Consider the following 26,392-nt stretch of genomic DNA (forward strand, 5'->3'; position numbering starts at 1 on the left):
CAGTCATTTTATAAATTTTGCACTGCACAAGATGATTGAACAAATTGCAATGTTTGAATTTGTAAACTCAAAGAATAAAAATCCTTTGGTCACAGATTAAATTATTTTTTGAAAAGAAATTTACTTTTAAACACTTTTAGCATATATTCTTTACACGGTCATGTATTTCAAGGAAAACATGCCTATTAAAAACAGTAATTTCTTCACTTTCAATTTTTTTTCAATACTATGACAATTATCAGCCATGAGGTTATACAAACACAAGACCAGATAAGCGTTTTTCATCATTTTCACAGGACTCTTGGAAAATCCATTAAAACAGTTAAAAGTGACTTAAAATGATCACTTGGTATACATTTAATTTACAGATGTCAGGTTGTGTATTTCACATGCACTCAGGTCAGTAAGGAAGTGCGTCATTACTATTTTGGACTGTGAATTCTTATTTCTGAATTATTTAACTTTTTCCCACATTGAACTATCTTTAGGCAGTTTATACTGTAGCTTAGAATTTTTTTGATTGATGTATTTAATCATCTATTGGGTTCTTTGGGTCCATATCCCACCTCATGCCCCTACATCATCAACTATTTACCAACAACTCCATGCCAACAACCAATTACCTGACCTGGCCACACATTAGAGAAGGTACAGCGTCATTGACGGTATTTTCTATAGTTTTCAATCATTTTTGTACGGAATACAGTTATAAAGGAAAGTTTGCCTACATTGATATCAATTTATTGAAAGAATGTATCATTGTCAGGATTAGTGAAAGCAGGTCTAACAGGGTAACCTTGTCATGTTGTTGTATTGAATAATGTCCCTATGATTCATTTGTATGTTAGGAAGTAACATTTTTAGTATCTGAAGAAGAAGAAAAGTGATAGTATTGGTGTTTATTTTAATATTATGAGAGATGTGGTGAACTATAGAGCCAAAACTTGAAACTAGTCCACTTCGAAATGCAGATTTTTCAGATGAAACCAAAGTTTGTGTGTTCTTTACATGTCTTGTGCTGATACACTATAAGCCTAAATGATATTTTACTTAAAAAGAATCCAGAGAATCACCACTTTGTTTTGCAAGGCCTTTGATTTCAATTTCTTGAAGATTTGAAGGACCCTAATTTTTAAATGTGTTTTTTTTACGGGACAGGGAACATAAGAGTGTGCTCAATAAGTTTGTAGTGACAACTCTATGGATGCAGAGATGTGATTTGTATCAGGTAACCCTTTCACCCCAGATTCTCATTGTAGAGGTCTAACTTTGCAGTAGAAAACAATAGGATTGGAATAAACCATGTTGAGAATAGGGTAAAATTCACCATTGTTGGTGCGCTGCTATCAGACTTTTTTACCTGATGCTATCAGGAATATGGTACATTCCAAGTGAACACTAAATGTCAAATGAATTAAGCAGTGTACAAAGAGTTCAGACCAGTTAGATATGTCATATACTTAACCCTTTCACCACCATGGGTTTATCCCAAATCCATTGTTTTCTATGGTAAAGTTGGACCTGTATACAGGGAACTGAGGGTGAAAGGGTTAAGCGATGTATTTTGACATGCTACATACTCTCTTCCATGTGTATTGTATTCTATTGAATTTGTAAGGCCCTTGAGACAATTAAACCTCTGCTTCATCTCATCAGGAATATGCCTCTTTGGCCTGAGTAAGTATTGTGTATTTTAGCAGAGATTAAATACTGGTAAGGGAACCCAGCATTACGTGAGCAGAGTCTGTTCATTTTCAGTTCCCTGTTGACAGGTCCACACTCACTATTAATAATGATAAGTTTGGGTAAAACCATGGTGGTGAAAGTTGAGGGTTCATTCGGTTTTATAAAAAAGACGTTGATGATCTAAGAAAAGTGAATGATATTTGGAAAGGGTAAAATGTGACACAGAAAAGACTTGAGTCATGTTTTGTAAATAGCTTTACTTTACCTATAATGACACAACAGAAAAAAAGGTCATCATGATCAGCCTGAGTTTGTCTATAGCAAATATTGAAGTGATTCTGAGTACAGTACACAAAATTCATAGATGTTCCTCACACCAAACAATGTGGTTCAAATCAGATGTGGAGATGGCAACATTTTTACCTTTGCCTGTTGTTTTGTATTCTTGTGTGCTGTGGTTGTCTTCCTACTCTCTCAAGCAAGCAGAGTGACATTAGCGAAGTACAAGCAGAGTTAACACCATCTTTATTTTTGATTTCGATTAGATTGTAATCCAAGTTGGAAATACTGCTTGCATATGATACTTGTGTATTCGATAGGACTTTGGGTTAGGGTAGCGTAGGGTAGGGTAGGGTAGGGCAGAATAGGAACGGGGGTTAACAGGAATGGATTGGTTCACTAGAAATTATGTTGAAGGTTTACATTTACAATGATCTACATGCAGTGGATGTATTTGAATTTGTAACAAACTTTCTCTTTGTGAACAGTACTACTAAGCTTTTATGGTGTTTTTTGTTTCTGTTCAGCAGTGAACTCTTTTATTTTGTTTCAATTTAACTTTGTCCCGGTGAAAACCATAATTTTTGAGAATTTCATATACCTTCCATGATTCATCGAGTGAAAAAATACAATTTTAGAAGTTAACAGAAGTGTTGATAGCTTTAAATGTAGTTCAAATGTTATATAGTCAGTTGTGATTCCCTTAACATGGTCTTTACCGAAGGTGTTCAGTTGAGATAGGTTTTCATTCCTCAAAGCAGAGTGTCTGATGAAGTCAGTAAAACCATTGATATCCATGGTTAACTGATTAAATTATCCTGACATTCAGTGTTGTTTTCACAACCACAAAAAAGTAAAAAACGCAGCAGATTTTTACACATATTATAGAGAAGCCACAGTCACATTGTGTATTATCAAGTGGTGCATATGGAATTTGACTTTGGAGGAAATATAACTTTGTGTCAGATGGCCCCAGTTCTGTCTTGTTACATGACTTGTGGCAAGAAGTGGTTGGAAGATAGAGATAATGAAATGAAGACAGTTTATCACCTTCCTGAAAATGTTATTTCAGAAGCTGTGACAGGCAAATATCACACAGAATTATTTTTTTGATGATTGTGACCAGAAACAAAATCACAGTACTGGTATTTGTATGTTCTTGTGTTGAAAATTGCTATCAAAAACCAATTAATGGAGATATTAAATTGGTCTTTGTAGAGTCACTACTTGGCTTCAACTTTGACATTCCTATGATGTGTAGTCATTCCTAGGAAATGGCAATTGCCAGAAGAATTTGTCATTGCTGTTTTTGGGCAAGTGAACAAAGTTTTACCTGTGATTTCTCATCATAGTATCTTTTATAAAGTGCAATCATACCATTTGTGTTTAAATCAACAAAGGAGTACCATAACCCTATCCCTACTGCCGTTCATAATTGCATGTAAATATCACTTTTGTAATGCACATAATAGAAGCCTCTCGCTGAAGCAACATTATCGTCAGTTAAATCTGCTGTATTGCAGCTCCTTTTTTTCGCAAAGAAGTTCACAACTATACTGATTTCAAAGATTGAGTCAAAATACTGCATTACTTGATAAACATACAGACAGGAACACCATTGAAGGCTTTAAAATGGTATATACCGTACTCGTCCGAGTATAAGCCCCTGCTCGTGTATAAGCCCCCCTACTGATTTTAGAGGATTTTAGAAAATGCATTACATCCGTGTATAAGCCCCTACCCTAGTGTAACTCAAATACAGAAAGGTTAGGAGAGTATATTTGGTCATTTAACGTGGTAAAATTAATTTTAGATAATAAAGAAACTATTAAAAGATGTTAAAACAATGGGAAACTGGAGTTCCCTTGACAATATCGTAAGGAAAATGACACGTTTTTCCAGTACTATCTTGATTCTTTGACCCTACTCACCCCTTCGCCTAAATAGAATAGTCTCACTCACGTCCGCCATTGTTTATTTTCATTCACGGCCACGATGTTTTCAAGCTTGAAACATGCAGTTTCTTTTGTTTGAAGCAATTATCCTTTCATTTGTGAAGACTTTTCCTGGTGACTATTACAATTTTCACTGCTATGTTGTTGTTTTCACAAGATGTAGACAGTTTGATATGGAATATTGAGTTGCCTTCGATGTGGGCAATGCATGCCTGTTCACATTACTTACTGTTGATCAGCAGCATACATGACGTCTTTGTTTCAAGTTTGGGGGTTTTTTCGACGCTGAAATTTCACCAAAATGTCACTTCTGTATTCAGAGATTGTACAATCAATTTCTTTGGATGTGTAAGTCGATTTTGAAAGCGATAGAAAGATCGAGTGGTGTTGAAAAAAATCGTGCATAAAATTAGCAAAATTAAGCGTCCATGCCAGATAACATGGGGTTGCTCGGTATAAGCCCCTCCCCTAGTTTTAACCGCTGTTTAGTGTTGCCGAACCGGGGGCTTATACTCGGACGAGTACGGTCATGTTAACCAAGTCACAGCTCCATGGCCATAATATGATTTGTTAACACCAGGCACAGAATATTGTGCAAACTCCTAACATTTTGTATTGATATTATGTTTAATAGGAAAGATAAAAAATAAATAGAAGAAAGTATAGCAGTTCCATTTTTGCATATGTTTTATCTAATTTCCTTTGTATAGACTACTTTGTACTATAGGCCATGCACATTTGATTTCACAACAAGTTTTTGGTAGGAATTTTTAAAATTTATTTGAAACTGTTTTCCTATGGCCAGTATTAATGTACCTGTGATATTTTTTGTGTATATTGCAATGGTACTGGTAGACATTGGCTTTTTTTCAAATTCACCGGCGGTGTGAAACACTATCAGTTTTCTGTTGTAAAGATTAAAATATTGCTGCCATGAGTATTGAGGGATGGCAGCCTAAAATGTTTTCAAGGTAGCTGATTCATGGTTTTTGTCGATAATTTTTAAAAATTTTTTTAAGGATGGAAAAAGGTGCCAACAGTAAAGTGGGCATGTTTTGTATTTTTTTGTACTTAAATATGACTGTCTGTTCTAAAATTGATTTGAGAAAAATATGTTACGAGATATCAAATTTAAGTCAGTGTGGAAGTCATTATTCTTAGTTGTGGAAAGTCAAATGAATAGGTGATAGTACTTTGATTCCAAAAATAGAAATTACAAAAATGATCCTGTATATGATGTTTAGATATTTCAAGGCTGAAATTCCTTTGCTCGTCTTGTCCTGCATACAACTCAACTGTAGAATGCTAGACACCAACATAGATAATGAAGGTGACAAACTTTCTTTGAATTCATTCCCTATACACACCATACATTGTATGATTCGCAGAGATAGTCACTACAGTGCAGTTATTGAATTTTGACATAGCTGGAAAGGGATGTTCATTTCAAATATGACTTTGATATCTTTATATATCATTTCACTTCCCAGGAGGTTGTTTTCACAATCCTGCCGTAATTATACAATTACCTGCACCCATAGTGTTTGAGATATTCGTTATTTTTGACAAGGTATATCATTTCCTCTCGAGTAAAAAAGACTGCCAAAACTGTGACTTTCTTCTCATAAATTACCAAATATTCTGCAGTGATATGTATAGGTTTACTAATTGTCTTGTATAACTTTTTGTATCTCCAGTCTTTAATATCCTCCAAATTCAAGTGTGAAACAAAGTCATATCTTTATCCATCCTGGAAATGTACATATTCTAAATTGTAAAGAAGTCTGCTAAATGTAGTACATGAAGTATGTTAAGAAGTAATTTTGTCTAAAGTGCAATAATGAATAAAATTTGACGGATAATGCCTTAGTGTACCCAGTCTTTCAAGGAGCAGAACATGAAAATCAGAGTGTCAAAATCATGTTTTCTGAACTTCATTGAAGTGTAACGTATGCTTGTATTGAAGTACAGTCCTGCCACTAACTTGTGAAAATACCAACTTTTGTATCATGCTTGTCAACTTTTGCAAAGGTCATTGTTTTTGTCATAAAATGTAAAAGAAGACATATTCACCTACAATTTGTACATGTTATGACAGTGTTAGTGTCAGGTTATCATTCTGTGTTTGAGTTTTGTTCGTGTAACTGTTTGCTAACAGTCAGTTTTGTATGAACACTTTCAGTAATCCCGTAGGCCCTGTGAGTGTATTTTTTGTGTGATAGTTATCCAGTGAAAACATAATGAAAAGTTAATATCACGCTGTAAAATACTTCCCAAGCGTAATTTTTCAACACTTGAACAAAGTAGGGTGCATTATTTTTTTTGTGCCCTTTTATTTGTATGTTCAAAATTACATTCCTATAGGAGAAATTAATTTTTTTTTTTCATGGTTTTCTTTTGATGAATGAAGAATCTGTTTTTCAAAGGATGAATTTTCGGGACAGAATTGTTCTAGAGAAATTTTAAATCTTTACTGGGTAACATGTACCATCCCTTGTCACTGCCATCGTTTATTGTTGCCTGTTTAGGTTTGGTTAAAGTGTCTAATGAATTAGGTTATGCCATAATCATGGGGTAGTATTGCAATGCAGGGAGTAAATTTTTTGTGTGAAAAGAATGCAGTTAAATTTTTCATAGATAAGGGCACCTCTCATTATTTTCTGGAATTTGTTTAGGATGTAGGGATTTTAGGATGAATGGATATGAGTACTTAGTTTGTGCTTATAGCAACTAGTTAATAAGAATAATTATCAAGTTCAAACCAAAAGTGATACTTTATGGAAATTCATGTGTCTTTGTGTTCAAAATATGAAATAGTTTTTTATTCAGAGTTGTGGTTTTTTCTAAGTTTATAACTCATCCTTTTCCAGTTGCGTTTGTTATGGTGCTATGGTTTCAGAACATTTGTCCATGCCATCATATTTGTCATTTTAACATAAAATACACCATATGTCATATTAAATGTAAACTATCATGAACTACAAGTTTTCAGCCTTGAAACAGGACTGAACCATACAACAGTAATAGAGGGGGGTTGGGGTTGGGGGTTTGTCAGAAAGCAGTACCCATATGAAAATAAACTGTCAAAGATATCTACTGTTATGTCAATTTTTTGATGGTATGTTTACAAAATATCAATGTTTGTTTCTCATGTTCTGATTTAAGAAGAAAACTTAGTGCTGTCTCCTAGGTTTTCTTCTTTGCACAAAGGCTGATATTATTGGTGCAAATAGATGATAATATCAAGGTGGCATTGTCTTTTTATATCATTTTTTATACATCCTATGTTTATGCCAAGAGTCAATATGTGACTCTGAAATTATTGACAGCTCTAATGGAATTAAAAAAAAAGTAATACTTTCAGGGGGACTTTTTCAGAATCCAACATTTCTTTACCATTTCCAACTTTCAATTGATGTGCTCAATATATATTTTATAGCTGTGATTGATACTTCTCTTGGGAGTTCACAAGACGCCAGGTGGCTACAGGCTGTATGCTAATTTGGTCCAGAACATGTCCATACTCCTTAGCAGATTACAAGAGTGCCAATGATAAACATATAATGTTTGGAACTTATAATTAGTGTGAACAATTGGAAGCTAATTTCTCTTAAAAAGGGATATAAGTTTTTAATCAATTTCACAACACCCTCAAATCGTTGCCAATTGAAATATTCAAATATTGACTGTTGGTCATTGTTTGAACCAATCCCACTGTTTTCTATGGAGGGATATGCGGTGAAAGTGTTAAAGATGTTACAAAAAGACAATGTCAGTGTAAAAAATTGAAATCTAGTATAGCATGACAAGAAATGTACAACAGTGTCTTTTCAGTAGCCTGTGTTATGGAAACTGTGTGCTGGTCAGTAATGATATTTGGGTAACTGGTACTGTAAATCCTTATTTCTATCAAGTGATGGGAGCTACCAATCTGAGAAATAATGTAAACCTGTACATAAACATGATCATTGTTAAAATCTTTGTTGAGTGACATATTCTTGTTTGCCTGTTTATGTCTTGAATTTATCAGCCTTTTTAAAAAGTAAGATTATATTTTGTCTCATTGATTTTATTACTTCCAATGTTTTTCACATAGAAGCTGTATATACCATACATGTGTTACTGTAAGTCTGTCTTGTAATTACTATGATTGATAAAAACTAATTTGTTTGTCTTTTATTAAAACTTTTTAAGTTTTAGGTGTATTATGGAACCATGGTATCTGTTAAGGTAGAATGCACCCCATGCCATATTTTCTGATACTTTTCTGAACTATGGCTTGTAGGGCTCCTTGCCAAGCTCTTAAATTAATTAAAGATTTTCATTGTTTCATTTTTGTGAAAACTTTTATGTTTTCCTCATGGAGCTAACACAGAGATAGCATTCATTTCGAATTTCAAATCTCAGCAGATCTGAAGGACTTTGTGTCTCTAGTAGCAAAATTTGCACAGGGATTTTGAAAGAGAGTGGTTGAAATGTCCTAGAGGCTGGTTTCAGCAAATATAAGTCTTTCACTTTCGAGGCGCAATCTACCTTAATGATGTGTGATTTCAAGCTGTTTTTGTGTGTTGGAAAGTTTACTACTCTTGTACTACAAATGCTACCAAAGATTTCCTGAACTTCCAGACTTTGTAAGGGGAGTTTATAATGAGAAATATCTTTAGAATTGAAATATTGTTAACTTGATAATCATCAACAAGATATAATGCTTACCATGGCAGAAATAGATAGACACATTTCTGCCAGCAAAAACATTTCCAACTCTTCTACATTTATATAAGCCCTACTTCCATTTGTATAGCTACAAACCTTGTATGTAAACAGTGAAGTTTGATAAGATTTTGTTGATGAAAATGTTCAATGTACAAGAATTCAGTTCCAAATCATGTGATATTAAATATGAAATTTTCAATCTGTATTCTGAAAAAGTGTTTCAACAAATATTGAAGTCCAATTCAAACAAATTGGTGTTAGTAGTTCATACCAAATACATTAGTGTTTAATTGTGAATCAGTATTGGTTCAGGATAAGAGACTTTCAAATGTGGCTTGGAATGGTTGAAGATATTATAAAGAATACAGATTTTGAAGTAAATGCAAAGTGTAATATGATGAATACCAATATTACGAGACCATGTTGGAAGTTTGCACACCATGTACGTGTTTATTTAAACACATATGTATTTACATATCCACACAGCATGTAAATCCCCGAGTTCTCTCTGATTTGTACATACATTAAATCAGTCAATGTCCATTTCTTATGCAATATAGACGCATCAAGATTCTGAATTTTATTGCAAAATTTCGGATGAATTCTACAGATGTCTGAATCATGGTGTATTTCTCTCACTTTGTTCTTTTTGCGCTGTAATACAGCAACCAATCAGGTCTTGTTGAACTTGTTGTTATGTAAATTTGAAAGTTGCATGCATATCAACTGTTGTTAACAGCAGATATGAAGGTGACCGTAAATGTTCTTCAAATGACCAAGTTTATAGACACTGAAAATTTTTCATGGACAAAAAATTACTTACCACACACTAAACTAAACTAAAGTGACACAAATGTGTGACCTTGATTTACAAACTTGACCTCAAAAAAGAAACTCTGTTCAATTTTTATGGAATCTTACTGAGATAGTGCAAGTGTTTGTTTATCTGATGGCTTTTTAATTGATATGAAGTGAAAAATTTCATTCTACTTAAGTGAGGTATCATATATCTCTTGACGCTATGTTACTTCAAATCCAATAGATTTCTATTTACCACAAGAGCCAAACAGTTTAGAGTCAGTGTTGCAATCGGTAAAATAAAATCATCAATGGTGACATGCTTTCCACTCTGTCACACAAAACATTGCATTTGTTCATGATTTGCAGCATTCTACAATGAAAGATGTGTCTCTTAAAGACACTGATTATTTCGAGATATTTAAAATGTAATCATCCGTAATATTTTGAGAAAAAGGCTTTTGGACATGACCTATTTCAGCAAAGAATTTGTGAATCTGTGTAGTAGGCGTTGATAAACAATGTATCATCTTCAATCATTTCAAGCCCTTGGAATTTATTTAAAATTTACGTAGACTGTACTTGTGGACTTGTGTAACAAGGGTTCCAAAGATCAGTTTTAAAGGCCAGTACTAAGTTTATTCAATCACCTTATTTTCTTTTTGAGGAATATCAAGATAAAGATAAGGTGATACAATTGTGTTGATTTACTCTGTTACTAAATCTTGATGTCAAAAAAACTAAGACTCATTAAAATAGAGCTTGTTCAGAAGTTCCGATAAAGTCACAATTTAGGGTAATCCGTATAGGAATATCTTTGGTAATTCCCTCATTACAATTTCCACAACAAGATAAAATGAATTCAAAAAAATTTTTTTGGAGATATGTAATGCATTTTTGTTTTCTTGTACTGTAAAAGTGTGCTATTCCTAAGTCTTCACTTTGGAACTTATCATTGTTAACGTTTACTGAAACAAAAGTTTGTAATTAGATAGTATGGTCATTTGACCATATGACAGTCTGATTGTGACAGCACTTAAAGCTTTGAAATGCCATCGGATAGTGGAGAAAAAATAGGACAAGTTGATTTCTCATTTTATCTACACAAGCATTCAGTGCATTATAGTCTAAATTCTGATCTTGCTGATTACATTAGCTCATTTGAAATGTACAGAGTCCAAAAATAGTCAAGGAAATAACAAAAAAGAAATAACATAATAAGATTCATCATCTTGTGGTGATATTTGATAAGAATGGAGGAAAGGAAGGAACAAGAATTGTTGCCAATCAGCAAATGACAAGAAATGCACACTGTTAAAGACAGGAGATATTTGATTGTGAGAGGAAATTAGGGACTCTTTCAGTGCAGTTGAACTGAATATTCAATTTCCTGCTGCCAATCATGTTGTTTGTACATGTGATGTATCCACAGTAAGATAGGTTTTATTATGAACAAGTTGACTTTATCTACTTCACTTTCTCAGCGATTGAATGATTCATTTGGTTCAGTTTTACGGCGACTTAAGAATTGTTGCACAATCATCATAACAGGATTCAGAGAATAATATTTGACAATGTAAAAGATTACGTTGACTTAAGTTTCAGAAAAGACGACATGATTTCAGTTGATGTCAAGTTTGGTTCTTGGCTGTTCAACAGGTTTCTTCTGTCAATATATACATATGTACAAGGAAATAAAATGCATTGCAGAAATATTCTGGTGTGTCATGCTGCAGTGATTTCCATTATAAAAGTTGTCTCAATTGAATGAATAAGTTAGCTGCTATTCGGTTGTTGTCACCCCCTAGTTAACCCAATGTGATGTAATGTGTTTTGGTGGACCTTGTAACTGTTTCAAAAGCAGTGATGCTATAGGGTAATGAAAATGCTGACCTTAGAGTTAATGTTTTCAAAACAACAGTTTTCCCCAGAGACGTCACCATGTGTATTCAATAGTCTCCATGATGCACGCACATGACTTAGTAACATTTCCAGATGCCAAAAGTTTCAATTATCGTCACTCCATTGTGCTGTGTACCTATTGTAGTTAAATTCATGGAAGTTTTAAACAATGATGAACACTGACCCTGTTGAGGAAGTAGGCCTACTCAGAATGGGGCTGTTATGGCCTGATCCAGTTCACCCTGAGGGCCTTCTGTTACCGTGTTTGTTCAGGTGTATCATGAATTGCGTATATCTGACTTACACATTCTATGCTGTAGATTGGCAGAGAACATTCTCTTGAAAAAAATTTTGTATGTAAGTACATGTAATACACTAATGTGCAGAAAACATTGTTCAGAATTGACCATGTAACGCCAAATAACAGCTTTAAGGATGTACTTGTATCAGTTACAGACTAAGATACCTTACCTTGGGGAAAATTGAAAACTAGAATGCTCGGGCTAAAAATAATGATACGTTTGTTTCTCAATGTGGATATCAGAAACAATTTGGCGACTAGGTTTTCTGTATATTTTCAATTTTTAATTCACAAGATCGAACTACTGACATCGAAATAAGAAAAACATAAATGTTGACGCGCAGCATTCATTCTGATGTACAGCAAGGCAAAGGTCTTTACATTTTTTGGGTAGGGGGAGTGGAAGCTATGTTTCTGCATAGCGGCGATTGACGATGATTGACGATGGAGAAAATGAAATACTGAAGTCACAATATGGTGTACGTTATACAATTATCTCTTCTCTAAATTTTAAATAACAAAAGTTCAATACTATACATGAAAATTAATTTTTAACTATATGGTTTGAAAGTGGACTGATTAATTAAAAAAATAAAAGTGAGAAAAGTGCACATCATTGCCAAATATTTGGAAAGAAGGCAGGACCAGAAACAATTCTTTTTTGTTCTCATATCATCATCATTATAACTATTGCTATTGTTGTTGTTATTACGTTTGGTAGTGGTGGTGATATTAGATGATCAACACCTACCAACTTCCTTTTTATCTTGTAATTTCTGGGAAAAAGGAATTTCAACAATTTATTACCTTTAGACTATTCAGACCGTCGGGTGGCGCTGTTTCGATTGCGTTGAAACATCGAGGTCAAACGTTCCCGATGTATTTATCACCGGGGAATTCTGAAGATGCGATGGGGACAATATGCGGACAAAAGGTGTACAGACGATCAAGGTAATGCCTGGACCGTTGCCGGCCACCCGCTTGGATACCGCTTGGACAAATCGAACTCTGAACATGGGTGGGAACCTGTACATGTAAATGCTGCAATAGATAGTTGGCAGTCACGTCGAATGAGAGAGTCTAGTGTCTGCTTTCCGTTGCCATATGCGACGCCGGCAAACACCGAGTCGAAAAGCTTAGCGGCGTGCTCAGCGTATTACAATACAAGCGTATAAGAACAAGGGCCGATCGCCATGTATTTGTTTGCTCCAGTCTAAACGTGGGTGGCCCGAGGAGCCAGAAGGTTACGCTGGCATTACTGTGAAGTCGATACTGCTGTACCCATCGATAGTAACTTGGACGAAACATCGAATTTTGATGCTCAAAGAACCGACGATCAGACTGTTCCGAGCGTGATGATTTCAGCATTTTGCCTTCTGTTATTTTGATTGACAATTACGATGCACTTGACACTGTCAGCATAAGTGACGTTGGAATTCGAAGCGGCCTTTTCGGCAACACCTGGTTCGATTTGGACAGACAGATCCTGAAAATGGCCCATGAAAGACGAGTGCTGAGACGGTACATGCAGGATCCGAGCAAGGTAAATTATCGTCACCAGTTTTGTTTTGGCTTGTTTTTTTAGTAGCCAGGCGTGTTCATAAAGGAATGTCTTTTATGAGAGTAGAGTAGATTTTACCGCAGTTTTTAGTTAGACCGAATACAACTGTGCCGCATAACGAAACGGTCGCACATATTTACGATGTAATCGATGTGTAAGCCTCCGACTGAGTATCAAGCGTTAAGCGGTGTTGATTTGTTTACCTTCAGCTCATTTCAAAAGAACATCGATTTTTTTTGACAGTGACAAATAAATCTGTGTTTGGCCAAATCTCCTGCCATAACATGTTTTACTACATGGAAGGATCGAGGTTTTATTCAAACGTTCTACAGTTTTGCACCCTTTGTGTTTAATCTCATTGAAACAATGGTTTGATTTGGCTTAATTAGCTTGTTTATTTGCGATTATCAGAATACTTCTATTAGCGAGATCGTACATCTTTGAAAAAAATCACCTTTGCAAGTAACGAAGAGTACATGTTACTTTAGATTTGTACCAATTTTTCTGCCCTTCGTCAACTGATCTGGTTTTCACATTCAAAAATATTTTATTAACATTTTTATGAATATTAATTGGGAAATATTGACGTCTTGATATGAGCGAGAGTTAAGCTTACTGAATGTAATTTTTTGACATACGTGGTTAAAATAATGGGAAAAATGCAGTTCCTGAAACGTTCTTGACACTGGGTGGTAATTAACCAGCCTATAGGTGGCCTGTTTTCAAATTCGATTTTATGTGCTAGGAATAGATTGTTGTGTCATGATCCGAGGAAATAGGTGAAGTGGGCACAATTTCCTGTTTCTAGGGAAATTGCTAAATGCCGGCAAAATACTGGGGCATTATTTGAACCATTGTAAACTTATCTCATGAAACTGATGCAAAGTATATAACTTTCAGTGCGTGGGGAAAATTACTCTTAGAATAACTGTGCTACAATATGGTTAGTCTCATTCTCAGTACACTGTACACTGGTGATTTTAATTTTTCAAATGATTTTTAAAAATGTTTTGGCATATTTGGAATTCTTCAGAACTAAATGTCATTACCATCTTTTTCATTTATTTAACATGTTCTTAAAGTGCATTAGGAATTTCCATAGGCGGATATATTTTGATACTTTGCTGTTCATAAAATACTGTAAAAACGGTCACAGTCTGTGTGTATATAAAAATACATCTTGGTTACCAAGCACTCATATCGAATATAAAATAGTAAATTATTAGTTATTTGATTACTGAAACTTAATCAATAACAGAATAAGTTCATAGGTTGTAATGTATATGCATCCCCAAATATAAGGTTATTTGGGGTCAACATTGAATATGTGGATCAGAATTGTAAAGTTTTGTTGTCAAATACATACAGTTGTATGTTGAAATTTAGTAGTCTTGAAGAGGAAGGGTAGCAGCTCATTCACAGACAGAGACAGTCCATTCACGATATGTTATGTGATTTGGCTTAACCCCTTCACCACCATGGTTTGTCCAAAATCCATTGTTTTCTATGGTAAAGTTGGACCTGTATACAGGGAACTTAGGGTGAAAGGGTTGCAAACTCAAAGACATCTTCACAATCAGACCAATGCAACTGTAGACTGAATGTGTAACATCTGGAGATTCAGTTAAAATCATTTCAATAAAGATAAAATTTGGCTTTTATTTTATTGCACATGGTCAAATGATCTTCTAGTGAAAGAGACATATTGTTAAACATTGTTGGTACTTGAAGCACACATTGGATTCATATTTACGCTCTAAAGCTCAACATTTACCAGCAAAGAATAAATTTGTGAATGTGCTTCTTAAAATAGCAATAATCATTATGTTTATACCAATCAGCAAATTGAATGGTTTCTCTATTAGGATAATTAATAATTTCTTTATTAAGCAAATGGATACAAAAAAAATTTTAATATATCAATTCTTTGTTATTTTTAATAGATTATGAAAATAATTCCAGCAAAGAATGCCATTAAAATGATGGAATTCAAATTGATATGATAGTAACTGTGCTTCCATCACTGGGGCCAAAATGATGTAATGGAGCAGATAATTTTGTTTCTATTTAATTTCAAATGATCAAAAATTCAAATTTTTGGGGAACTGGTTTTTGAATACGATGGCTATCCACACATGAAGTATTACATATGTTTGTTAAATTCAGTAGACGAATGCCTTGTTCAAGTGTCTCAGGCATAAACATTCCACCTCAATAGCTTAGTACATACCAATTATTTTCTGTGGTAAAGTAAATTGGGCAAAGGGTTGCAACATTATAAGGAATCCATTCAATGTGACTTTATATTCAAATGACCCGTCAATTTTATTTTTCATTTACAGATAACCAAAGATGATATCATTTCTATCTTAGATGCCTTTGAAATGTGGTTGCAGCAGGACAGGGTCACTACTGACGACTGGGAAGCTGTGGAGATAGTCTGGGCTATACTAAAAAATGTCACCATGAAAATATTGTAAGTTTGCTTTTGACAAAATATAAATATGTATGTTTCTTATTGGAATAGCTTTCAAAAATACAGTAGAGTAAACAGCTAGATCATGTTCATATTTTTCTGGCCTCAACCAAAAGAAACCATTTTTCAATAATGCCAAAAACACTTATAAATTGAGACAGGTGGAGATTACTTGAACTACAGACATTTCTTGGTCTTACTCTACTATGCATTGTCGATTTGTATGTGTCGGCTGTTAGATTTTTTATTGACTCTAAAAAACTTTTCCAGCTAGATTGTCATGCAAACAGGCAGTATTGTCTTGTTTAATGAGATGTGAAATATATATTGTTCAATGAAAGGGAATACTTTCAATGATATACTGTCTCTAAGCCATTTGCTTTGGTAACTTTATGGAAGTTAAGTGATTACAATTTTTCTCAAGGATTGTAGGTTGTACTTTGTATCACAGTCCTTTTATCCACACACACTTTGTGTGTAGAATTGACAAATGGTATGCACATGATAAACAAATTAAAGGAGAAAGTCATGCACTCTGTGCTACTCATTTTAAAAGCCAGGTCATTTGCATAACAAAAGAAACCATTGACACAGCCACATTGTTACAATGTATCTAATCTGATGTGTTCCCTTTCTATCATAGTGATCAGTTTAAGCTGCAGATCTTGCCACAAAAGAAACAGCATCAGCATTTGCATTGAGAAATGTTGTATATTCAAATATAGAAAGACTGCAAGTCTAGAAATACTAGACAAATTGAGCTATATATAATTATCTAAATGTCTGTTCTTCAGGTTGGAGAGATTAAATGGACAAAACAGTTTTCTGAGTGGTGACTAATATTTGATTCATCTTGCCTTTTATGATTATTGAAAAAATAGTATAAATTTGCTACTTTCATAAAGGGCAGTAGCTTTAAATTTTGATGATTCTTGCATAAGTTTTGTCTTCTATGTCTATTGCAAGTTCTTGTTCTACTCCCCAAAGCATCATGCTGCAATTACACAAACTATTTAATATATCAACACAGTATCTATGCATCATGTGAAATGGACTGTTATTGTTACATTTGAATTCTAGTCCAGACCAGAATTCACTTATCAACAATAACAATGCAGTCTACACATGTACAGGCTGAGTTGACAAACTGAATACTGTGTATCTCAATATGATTTGGGGAGTAGGACAGGAAACTGCAGTCAACATTAACCCTTTCACCACCATGGTTTGTCCCAAATCCATTGTTTTCTATGGTAAAGTTGGACCTGTATACAGGGAACTCAGGGGGTGAAAGGGTTAAAAACAACGATGGTGAAACAAATCATCAATAGTCGCAACTACAGGGTCTTGAACTAATTCACAAGCATTTAATACATACAAAATATTAAAAATCATGCCTTGTTGTACAAAATCACACTTTTCCATTTTGACCCTGAAATGAAAATTGACAGTGGTGAAAAGTATAAATTGAATAATGTTAGCCATGATTCAATCAAGAAAACTGATGTGACAGAAATGGATTGAACTCCTTATGAGTCTTAGGTTTAATTGAAGTCAATAGCAAGCAGTTAAAAATGTGAGGCATCACTTAGGTTTGTTTGAAAACATGTCATTTTCATCAGCTATAAGCCGTGATTAATGATGAACTCAGGTCATAATTTCCAAGTGTTGAACCTTTCATAAAATGTTACTCTGTGAAGTGCTTTACCAATGTATTCACATTCAACATAAATTACAGTCAGCTATGTGTCCATTCTAACAGGGAAAGTTTAGCTCCACTCAATTTCCTACCAATTGTTTTCCGGCAAGAGCTAATAGCGCCACTTAAGTTGTCAACATTTCTGTCAAGTGGAATTGAATTCTGCTTTTCAGTGCCTTAATTTCGTTAGTAAGATCAGCTTTCTGAATAGAAATCTCATTTTTTGCATTCCAACCTGCCATTATCAGATCTTTCAGTCATAGAGGGACCGTTGTCAACATTCATGTGATCTCTTTGTTGGAATATAGTGCATTCTTTAGCGGATTTCTATCATGATATTTGTCAACAAACTGAAATGTTGGGAAAGCTAGTGCATATCTGCCATTTTTAATGAAAAGGCGGCCATTTTATCAACATATGTTGCTGAAGTTAGAATGCATCATATGAAGTAAAAAGAAGTCAACTTGAAAAATGTTCGTCATGGATAATCATAGTTGTAAAAAGTCATTTTCAATTGAACGTCATGTTTAAGTCACATAGATAATGTTTAATTTAGGAAATTTTCTTTAGTGAGAATTGATGAAATATATGATAACTAGCAGGCAGAATTCTGTAAAGATAAAGATGATTTTACCATACTCTGCTGTAGATCAAAGAAGAAAGTTTCATCTGTTTGTAGGATCTGTAGGGCAGTGGTGGCTAGTGTTTGTGAGTCAAGGAAGTTGGATCAAGTGTTGTATTTCATATATTAGATGTTAAGGTTATTATGATTTGTTATTGAAATTGACTATGAAGATGAAATTACAAAGTAATTTTATTGGCAGGGCTTGGTATACTGATTCAGCTGACCTGCTGGGCTATAAGGAACCTGTCATAACAAGTCAACAGCAGACATCATTTTGCAAGCTTTGTAAGCTTTTCGAAACTTAGAATATCCAAATGTTTTGTACAATTTAATTACAGAACATACATTGTATAGCAGTTGTAAGCTTCAAGGAGCAGCTCAAAGGGATATGGATAGTGTTTGGTTTTCAAAACAATAACATTGTTGAAAAATTATGTCTTAATCTCTCACTGCCTTCAACTTTTTTGCGATTCACTGTACATGTGTCCTAGGAGCCAGCTGATCATCAACAATGTGAATTGAAGTCAAAACGTGGTAGTGAAATAACCAGCGTAATCCAACGAAATGTACTGTGACTGTGTCTACAGTAGGGGATTAATAGTTGATCCTGTGTTGCAGTACATACAGCGCTTACAGGCAAGCCTTGCCACTTCGATGCCTGGTATGCATGTTTTTTTACACACACACTAAACGTTTTCATATCATTAACAGGAAGGAAAATGTGACTGGATTGTTTGTACAGGATAAACAACAGAAAACCGACACCGAAATACATCTGACATGTAAGCCTTGAGACAGATTACTAACACCAGTCTAGGGTGCAAATTAATGTTTTTACGACCAGATTACAAACAATCCAGTCATAAAGTTCCTTCCTGTTAATGATATGGTAACGTTTAGTGTGTGTAATAAAAAACATGCATACCAGGCATCGTAGTGGCAAGGCTTGCCTTCGAATGAAAGCTGTATATGTACACACTTTGATGTTTTGGTCTTTACCTGCATCTAGCCAATACCATGAAGTTTACAGGTTGACTCCATTAAAATAAATTTTTTTAAAAATAAACAGTGAAAGTGAGATCCCAGAAAACCTTGAACTTAATATTTGATGTGTGATGTGCTTTGCTGTGCTTCTCCCCGATTTGCTGTGATTAAGTCCTTTATACAGATCTTGTGCTGCTATCCATGATGGAGAAGATGTGTTGCAAAACACAAGCTGGTGAAAATATTGTTACAAATCAAAGGAAAAAAGATATTTGATTTCAAATCCCATTCTCCATATTGCTACAGTTGCCGCTATCTGATAATTCACAACAAATATTCTGATGAAACTTAGCCTTGACAGATGAAGGATTTCTGCTCCAAACTTGGCTGCAGTATTAAAGTTTTCTCATTTAAAATGAAAATATATGCCTATTTCAAGTTCAATGAGAAATAAATTGCATTGTAATCAGATGTACTAGGTATGCAGATCACATTTTTGTTTGCACACCATCCTGATACCGGACTGAGCTCACCAGTGAATGATTTTTTTCTAAAACCGCAAAAAATTAAATGTGGTTAAATCAATAGTAGGAGTGAGAGATCAAATGACAACAATGTCAATTTAATTAATTTCATGGTTGTATGGTAATTAATCCAAGTACCCTTAGAATCAGGATTAAGATGCCAAATAGTTCAAATACTTATTAGCTTTAATTGGCCTTTGAATGATAGTACCTTTAAAGAGTCAATAGATAAGGTATAGCATATCACCCTGTTCTGGTTATTATATACATATGATTTCCTGAAGAAGTATCCTGTGAAATTATTAAAAATTCCTTGTCAGCACAAACATAAAATATTGTTTGCAGAACCTGCAGATAGTACATGCAAAATACGTAACCCATTTGAGACTGATATGTATGCCAGACTACCACCCAGAATCAACAGGTGGCTGGAAAATCTGTCAGCGGGAAGGCATCTGCATCCTCACCACACCACATCACCCCTCTCTCTCTCTCTCTCTCTCTCTCTCTCTCTCTCTCTCTCTCTCTCTCTCTCCTTAAGTTTACAACTCTGTCAGGAAACCCGCCAAACTACCTCCCATCATGAAATCTACAGCACTTGCTGATTTTGACTTGTCATTGTATCTCATGAAATGCAACACCAATTCCATCCTATTCTCGTTTTTAATGTCAGTGTCGCCATAGAATTACACTTTGTAAATTGTCAGTTTCACACATGTGCATTATCTGAAAATGGGCAGAAAATGTCATAAAATGTGTTCAAATTTTACCAAAGACCCATGATCAACAGATGATATAGCTACACGAATCCTAACAGTTCGTTATCAATACTATTGACCATCAGTGGTAAAATGACAGGCAAACATACCAAATGACTAAACTCTACTTTGGTATTATCCATTTACAGGCATTACAAGGTGTCAGCTGATTACGCAGACCAACTCCTGAGAATCTTTGAGTTTTCACTGAAGTGTGATCTAGTTGGTAAGGCCAGTCTGTGCAATCAACTCACTCTCCATGGACACGTTGTCAAAGAAATCCTTTCAGGATTTGTCAATCCGGTAAGTAAGCTGTTTCATTTACTTTTGGATTTTAATATAATTGCTGATTTAAGTTTCAAAGTTAATGTTTGTGGTAACCACAGTATTACACAGGCACCTTTCAAAATTTTGGCTTTTCCTTTAAAAGTTATTTTAAATATGAGAAAATTTTAGTGTGTTATTCAGTTGTTTATTGACTGCCCTGAGTGTAGATTACTGTTATATTCAAAGACATGTTGTCATGTGGTCAGTCTTCAAACGTCTCAATAAAGAGACCATTACACTGAGCAGTTAAACTTTCATTGTAATTGTGTAGATTATGGAGAATATGTCAAGTTTCCTTAGGCATGAAGCAGTGAGGCTTACTACCAGTAACCTATCAAATATTGTTACTCAGTACGTTTAACTGCATCACAATTCTCAGCATATCTAGATTCAAATACTTTAGGTTTTTGTTTAAAATTTGTACTCATGATTGAAAGTTTTGATACTAACACATACAATTTTATAATGCAAGTATGTAAATTTGCATTTACTAGATTATCACCGGTTAGTTCTGGTTTCCAGACTAAGTGAGTTACTCCCGGTACTTTTGAAGTTTAATGGCATAACGATTGCAACCCAAAATGTGAAGGTTTTTCATGAAATATTTTATGTTGGTAGAAAACTTCATGCAAGAATAACTACTGTTACATCACTGCAGTGTTTCGTTAAGGAAATTGTAGCATGAATGTGAAACCAGTTTTTTTTATGTCTGTGTGCCAGGGGAACGAAATCCATATAAAGTTTGCCCAGAAAATACAGTGTAAAATCCTCAAGATAGACATAAATTTCTGCTAAAAACAAACTAGATTTTACTGCTTAAATCAAGGCAGACTTCTTAAATGTTGTCAGGTTGGAACTGTTGAGATGCCACAGCTAAGTGTACATAATAACCCTTTTGTATGCTTTATCTATAAAGTGCATAACATCGGCAGAGTCTACAATTGGTTTTGATTCTCTAAAGCATGATTTATGTTAGAATGTCTTTCAATGTATTTAAATAAAGGAATTCAATTCATGCGGACTTTCTTCAGAAGACACTGACATTTTTCGTCTCAATTAGGTTGGGAGCTTTTCCAACATTATACCATTGTGAAGGCAATGTTGACTTCAGGTTACTAAGGTCTGGATCATCTTAGAGGGACTGGTAAAAAACACGCACAGTTTTGTCTAAGTGAAATTCCTCCCATCGACAGTTTTATTACAAACTGCACCTGAAAGAACACAGTCATTTGCATGTTACTGACTGAGTCAAGAACAGTCAATACAGGCACTGTGATCATCATGGCTATTGTAATTTTGTTATTTAAATCAACTATTCCAGTGTCCAGGATACCACTGTACAAAAACCACAATAGCTTTGACTTTTTAGTAGTGTGTGGCACCTTTGAAATTAATATACAATAAATACTGTTTTTTGTACAAATCTTTGTTCAGTTTCTACAACCATAGTTAATGCTGCCAGTGTTCATGCCATCACTGATATAGTATAGCAGTAAATCTTTGCACAAAGTGAATAATGATATTTTCCGTAAACAACCTTTCATTGTGTTTTTTTAAATCACGTGACAGAGCAGTGATTTAAAGTCCAAACATTCAATTTCACCAAACATATAATTTTAGCAAGAGTTGGGATAGACAGCTTTAATTGGCCTTTTACTTCCACTGGAAAATCCAACAGGGATATGTCCAGATTATTTGTACCTTGAAACAGATTGACAGTGAACACTGTTTTGGTAATTATTCAAGAGAAATTTGAGATCGTAGTAAGATATTAGTTTTCTGCCAATTGAGAGTCTGCCAGGACTTTCTTTGATGTTCATTTAATTCTGACTTAACAATTGAAATGTTACTTTCATCAATTAATGAAAATACCCATTTGATATTTCTAGGGAATATGGAGGTACAAAACTATACACCCATGAGTGTGAAGTACAGTGCATATTTGTGACATGTACAGGTCAGACCGTGCCATTGCAAACATGTCACTCTGACTACTTGACCTGAATGGTGGAGTCAGATCTTTGTTGACGCTGACAAATTTTTCATTTATAGACATGTTAAAGAATAAGCGTGGAGGGCTAATTTAAAATTGACTATTTTTAGACTGAATATATTATATGGTCTGTTTGCAATTGTTTTTCATTGTAATGGACTCTTCAAATACTATAATTAGTTATGTAATTGCCACAATTAAATGTAAAAACTCACACATCATGACTATTAATGATTAATCAAAGCTAGCCAAAGAATAGTAACTGACATGCATACATGGTAGATTGAAAGACTCACTTGTCTATTATATAGCCAGTGCAACAACTCCCTAAACAAGAAGTGTGCTAAGGGTTGGAGCTGGGAGCTAGTACCCATATCACAGTACTGTAGATTTCCCATAATTCATTGTGATTTGTATCCTCGGAGATTCCTCAGTGAAGTCTAACACGTCTCCCATGTGTAGACAAATTCATAGACTAGTTGTAAAATTTCTGAAAACTACTTTTAAGCACACCATTCTTCCAAATTCTCATTTTAGATGATTTGGAAAATTGTGCATGATTGAGAGAGGATATAGCATTTGTGTAAAATTTTCCACTGATTGTGTCAGTCTTCAGCCATACAGAATGTTGTGATGGAAAGTGGGGAGACTAGTTGCACCCACTTTATGAAATAAAAGGATATTGATTTTTTCCAATTGAAATGACAAAAGAACTTTGCATGCTAAGTTTTCTGAGAGAATGACCCCTTCAGTTCATCATAACTTTCTGCCCAAAAGCATGGCATTTTGCAGTATTTACAGAATGTGACTTTTATGGTTGTTTAATGGTTATTTGGAAACTTTCACTGAAATATCTAAATGCACTTTTACTAGATATTATTTGACAATTATTTTGATGCTGCATATTATTGCTTGTAATGCAGAATTGAAAAAGTTATGAGAAAAGTAACCTTCAATGATGCAAAAGAGAATTTATTGAATTGTGCCGTCTTTCAGTCTGGAATACATGGCAGAATGAATCACTAGAAATATTATACTTCTCCTTAAGTCACAAAAATGTATAGTACAGTTACCATAGTAATTAATTTATACCTTTGACTCAATACCAAGAATGAATATCCAGAACTATACCTTCCTCAGGTTGACTTGTTTTATGTTTGGTGTGAAGTGGTGTTGTAATTTCATATGGTACGTGGCTTTGAACTTAGTTTTAGCCTACCCAGAGTTTTCTCATTTCAGTAACCCAACGCGTACACAATAAAATGATTACAGTTTCTCATGTAATGCTCAGATTAAGGATTCGAATGTTGTTAGTTTATTTCAAAAGTGCAAGAAATATTTCAAGAAAATGGAGCTAGAAGGGGAAGGAATGAATGGAACTGTCTAATAATGTACAAAAAATATTTGGTATGAGATTGAAAAGTTGCTGGAAGCAAAGCTTTAAGAAAGTGTGTGTAAATCGACTTCACTGTTAAGTATGGACTTACCACTGTCTTCATGAAAGGCAATAAAGCAAAATATTAAAAGTTAACTCTGCTCAGGCAATTGATTGTTCAATAATTCTCTGAAACCGTGCAGGATATTGTCCGAATAAAATACAGAGACAAAGTACCATACTGTTGTTAGTTAGATAAAAAGAATTCAAAAAATTTACAGTACTGACATATCTCGTTTTTTTTTCTTCTCTTCAGAACCATGGTTCACCCGATGTGATCCTGGGATTTCTTCCACATGCCTTTACACTGATTAGAATGAAGCTACCTCACATCAGTGTCTTAGCAGCATCATTTGTGTACACTCTCAATGCATACCCAGAATTACTGATTCCATACTCTGATGACATCCTGCAATGCTATCTGAAATATCACCAATTCAATCTAGCAGGTACGTTCAGTTGATTATTTTTTTGCATTTTTTTATCAGTAAAGGTAAATCGAAAATTGAACCGTTATGTCAGATCTCATTGATCACTGCATATTGAATGAAATTGCAGGTGTGGAGTCCAAATAAAGATCCATGCAATTGGGCAATGGCGGAAGACACCACTGTCATACCATTACTTACACATTATAAAAAATATCTTCTTCAGGACTACCGTACAGATGAATTATAATTAAGCAATAAAGCACACCCAGCGATGGTATATCATGAGATTTTGACCAGTTCACGACATACCCCGGTATGCACGAGCGATAGCGAGTGCTATGAAGTGAACTGGTCAAAATCAAGTGGTATACCGTCGCTGGGTTACAGTGATTTATTGCTATTATATCATAACAGTATATTGGAATTCTGGCATGGAACGTCAAAAACGGATTACTCAAGCTGAGAGCTCACGCATATGCCGTGGTATCGCCAATATACCGTACCATGGTGCTTTTCATGTCTCGACCATGACAGTTATTTGAACAAAAGAAAATTATATGTGTAAAGGAAATTTTGAAGTGTGTACCGTATATCTAATTGTGATATAGTGGTGCAAGTTGTGCCTTATATCCCAGTCTATCAATGACTCATCAAATGCAAATAGATTGTTTGTGCTATGTGCAAAATTTGCAAGGTAATACACCTATGCATACATGAATCCCAAATGACACATTAATAGTTAATAATTCCCAAAGGGTTGCATATCAATTTTCAGCTCTTCCTTTTGACATAGTGGTTCTGCTAAGGGCAACAGTTCAACGCAGTGTGTAAGTGTTATGGGGTTCTCTGCATGGCTTTATTTCTACATGTGGTTAAGTTCTTCTTTCATTAATTGAAACAATTCTATTGAGTGCAGCTGAAATGTCACAGCATGTCCAATGCAATGTATCTAGTGTGTAAAGTAACCAATATTACAGCTGATTATACAATTGGTGATAGCTAGACAGCACACCTACTATAAGAATACTTTTGGTAAATAATATGAGAGCATGGTGGTCATCATTGATCGCCTTTTCAATATTTTCTTAGTAAATAAATATCAGTATTTGTCATGTCTTATCAAGGTTTAATTATACATGCTTATCCTTTATACTTCAACAAGATAAATATGCATTCTTAACCTTTTCATCCCATAGTTTTTGTGTAGAGGTCAAACTTTGCTATAGAAAAATGGCATTGGACTAAACCATGATGTTGATATTGTAGAAAATTTTCATCTACACAGAAATAACAGTAATGTCAAGGGTGTGGTGCAGTGTATGTTAATTTGTACAATTTGGCTAAGTGTACATCAAAAGGAATTTCATTTGTTTTTGGTGAGGTCCTTTATTAACTTACCAGCGTTGTTGAATTGTAACTTCCCCAGCAATTTGCTAAGTGTTCAATTTCTCAAAATTGTTTATAAATTGAATACGTGCCAATTATAAAATATACAAATTACTACTCACAGCAAGTGAAAAGTGCAGTCTTCACCGTATATCCTAGATCATGACTTATTTTCTATTAAAAAATCATTCATAGTTTATTACCTTAAAACAGCTAGGGCATAGTTCAGTGTCTGGCACAGATGAAAATGAAATAATTTTAGTGGATAAGACAATAATTCTATCTGTTGAAAGGGTATGGTATTTGCATAGGCTGTCAAGATCACATTTATATCAACAGAAATGTTACAGTTCATAGCATTTACGATTGCTCACTTCAGAATCATACCCTGATCTGTTACCAAAGCAACATGCAATATTTTTCATGTACATGTTAGAACCAATTGTACCAAGAGTGAATTCGGTAAAATGAAAGATTTTTGACACATTCTGCTGTAATACAACGTATGAAATTAAACCACAGAGCATTGGGAGCTTCTGTGGAGATGTGTGAGCAACCT

The 26,392-nt window shown here is 34.5% G+C and overlaps 1 protein-coding gene across 1 annotated transcript in view; it reads left to right on the plus strand.

Moving 5' to 3' along the window:
- Window positions 1-26,392, plus strand: part of LOC139122032 (uncharacterized) — a 66,033-nt gene that overhangs the window by 13,191 nt on the left and 26,450 nt on the right. Inside the window, exons 8-9 of the mRNA XM_070687397.1 lie at window positions 20,411-20,564; window positions 24,273-24,465. Coding sequence (XP_070543498.1) covers window positions 20,411-20,564; window positions 24,273-24,465 — 347 coding nt within the window. The remainder of the gene's footprint in view (window positions 1-20,410; window positions 20,565-24,272; window positions 24,466-26,392) is intronic.

This window comes from Ptychodera flava, chromosome 21 (genome assembly GCF_041260155.1).
Source record: "Ptychodera flava strain L36383 chromosome 21, AS_Pfla_20210202, whole genome shotgun sequence".
In the NCBI taxonomy this organism is placed as follows: Eukaryota; Metazoa; Hemichordata; class Enteropneusta; family Ptychoderidae; genus Ptychodera; species Ptychodera flava.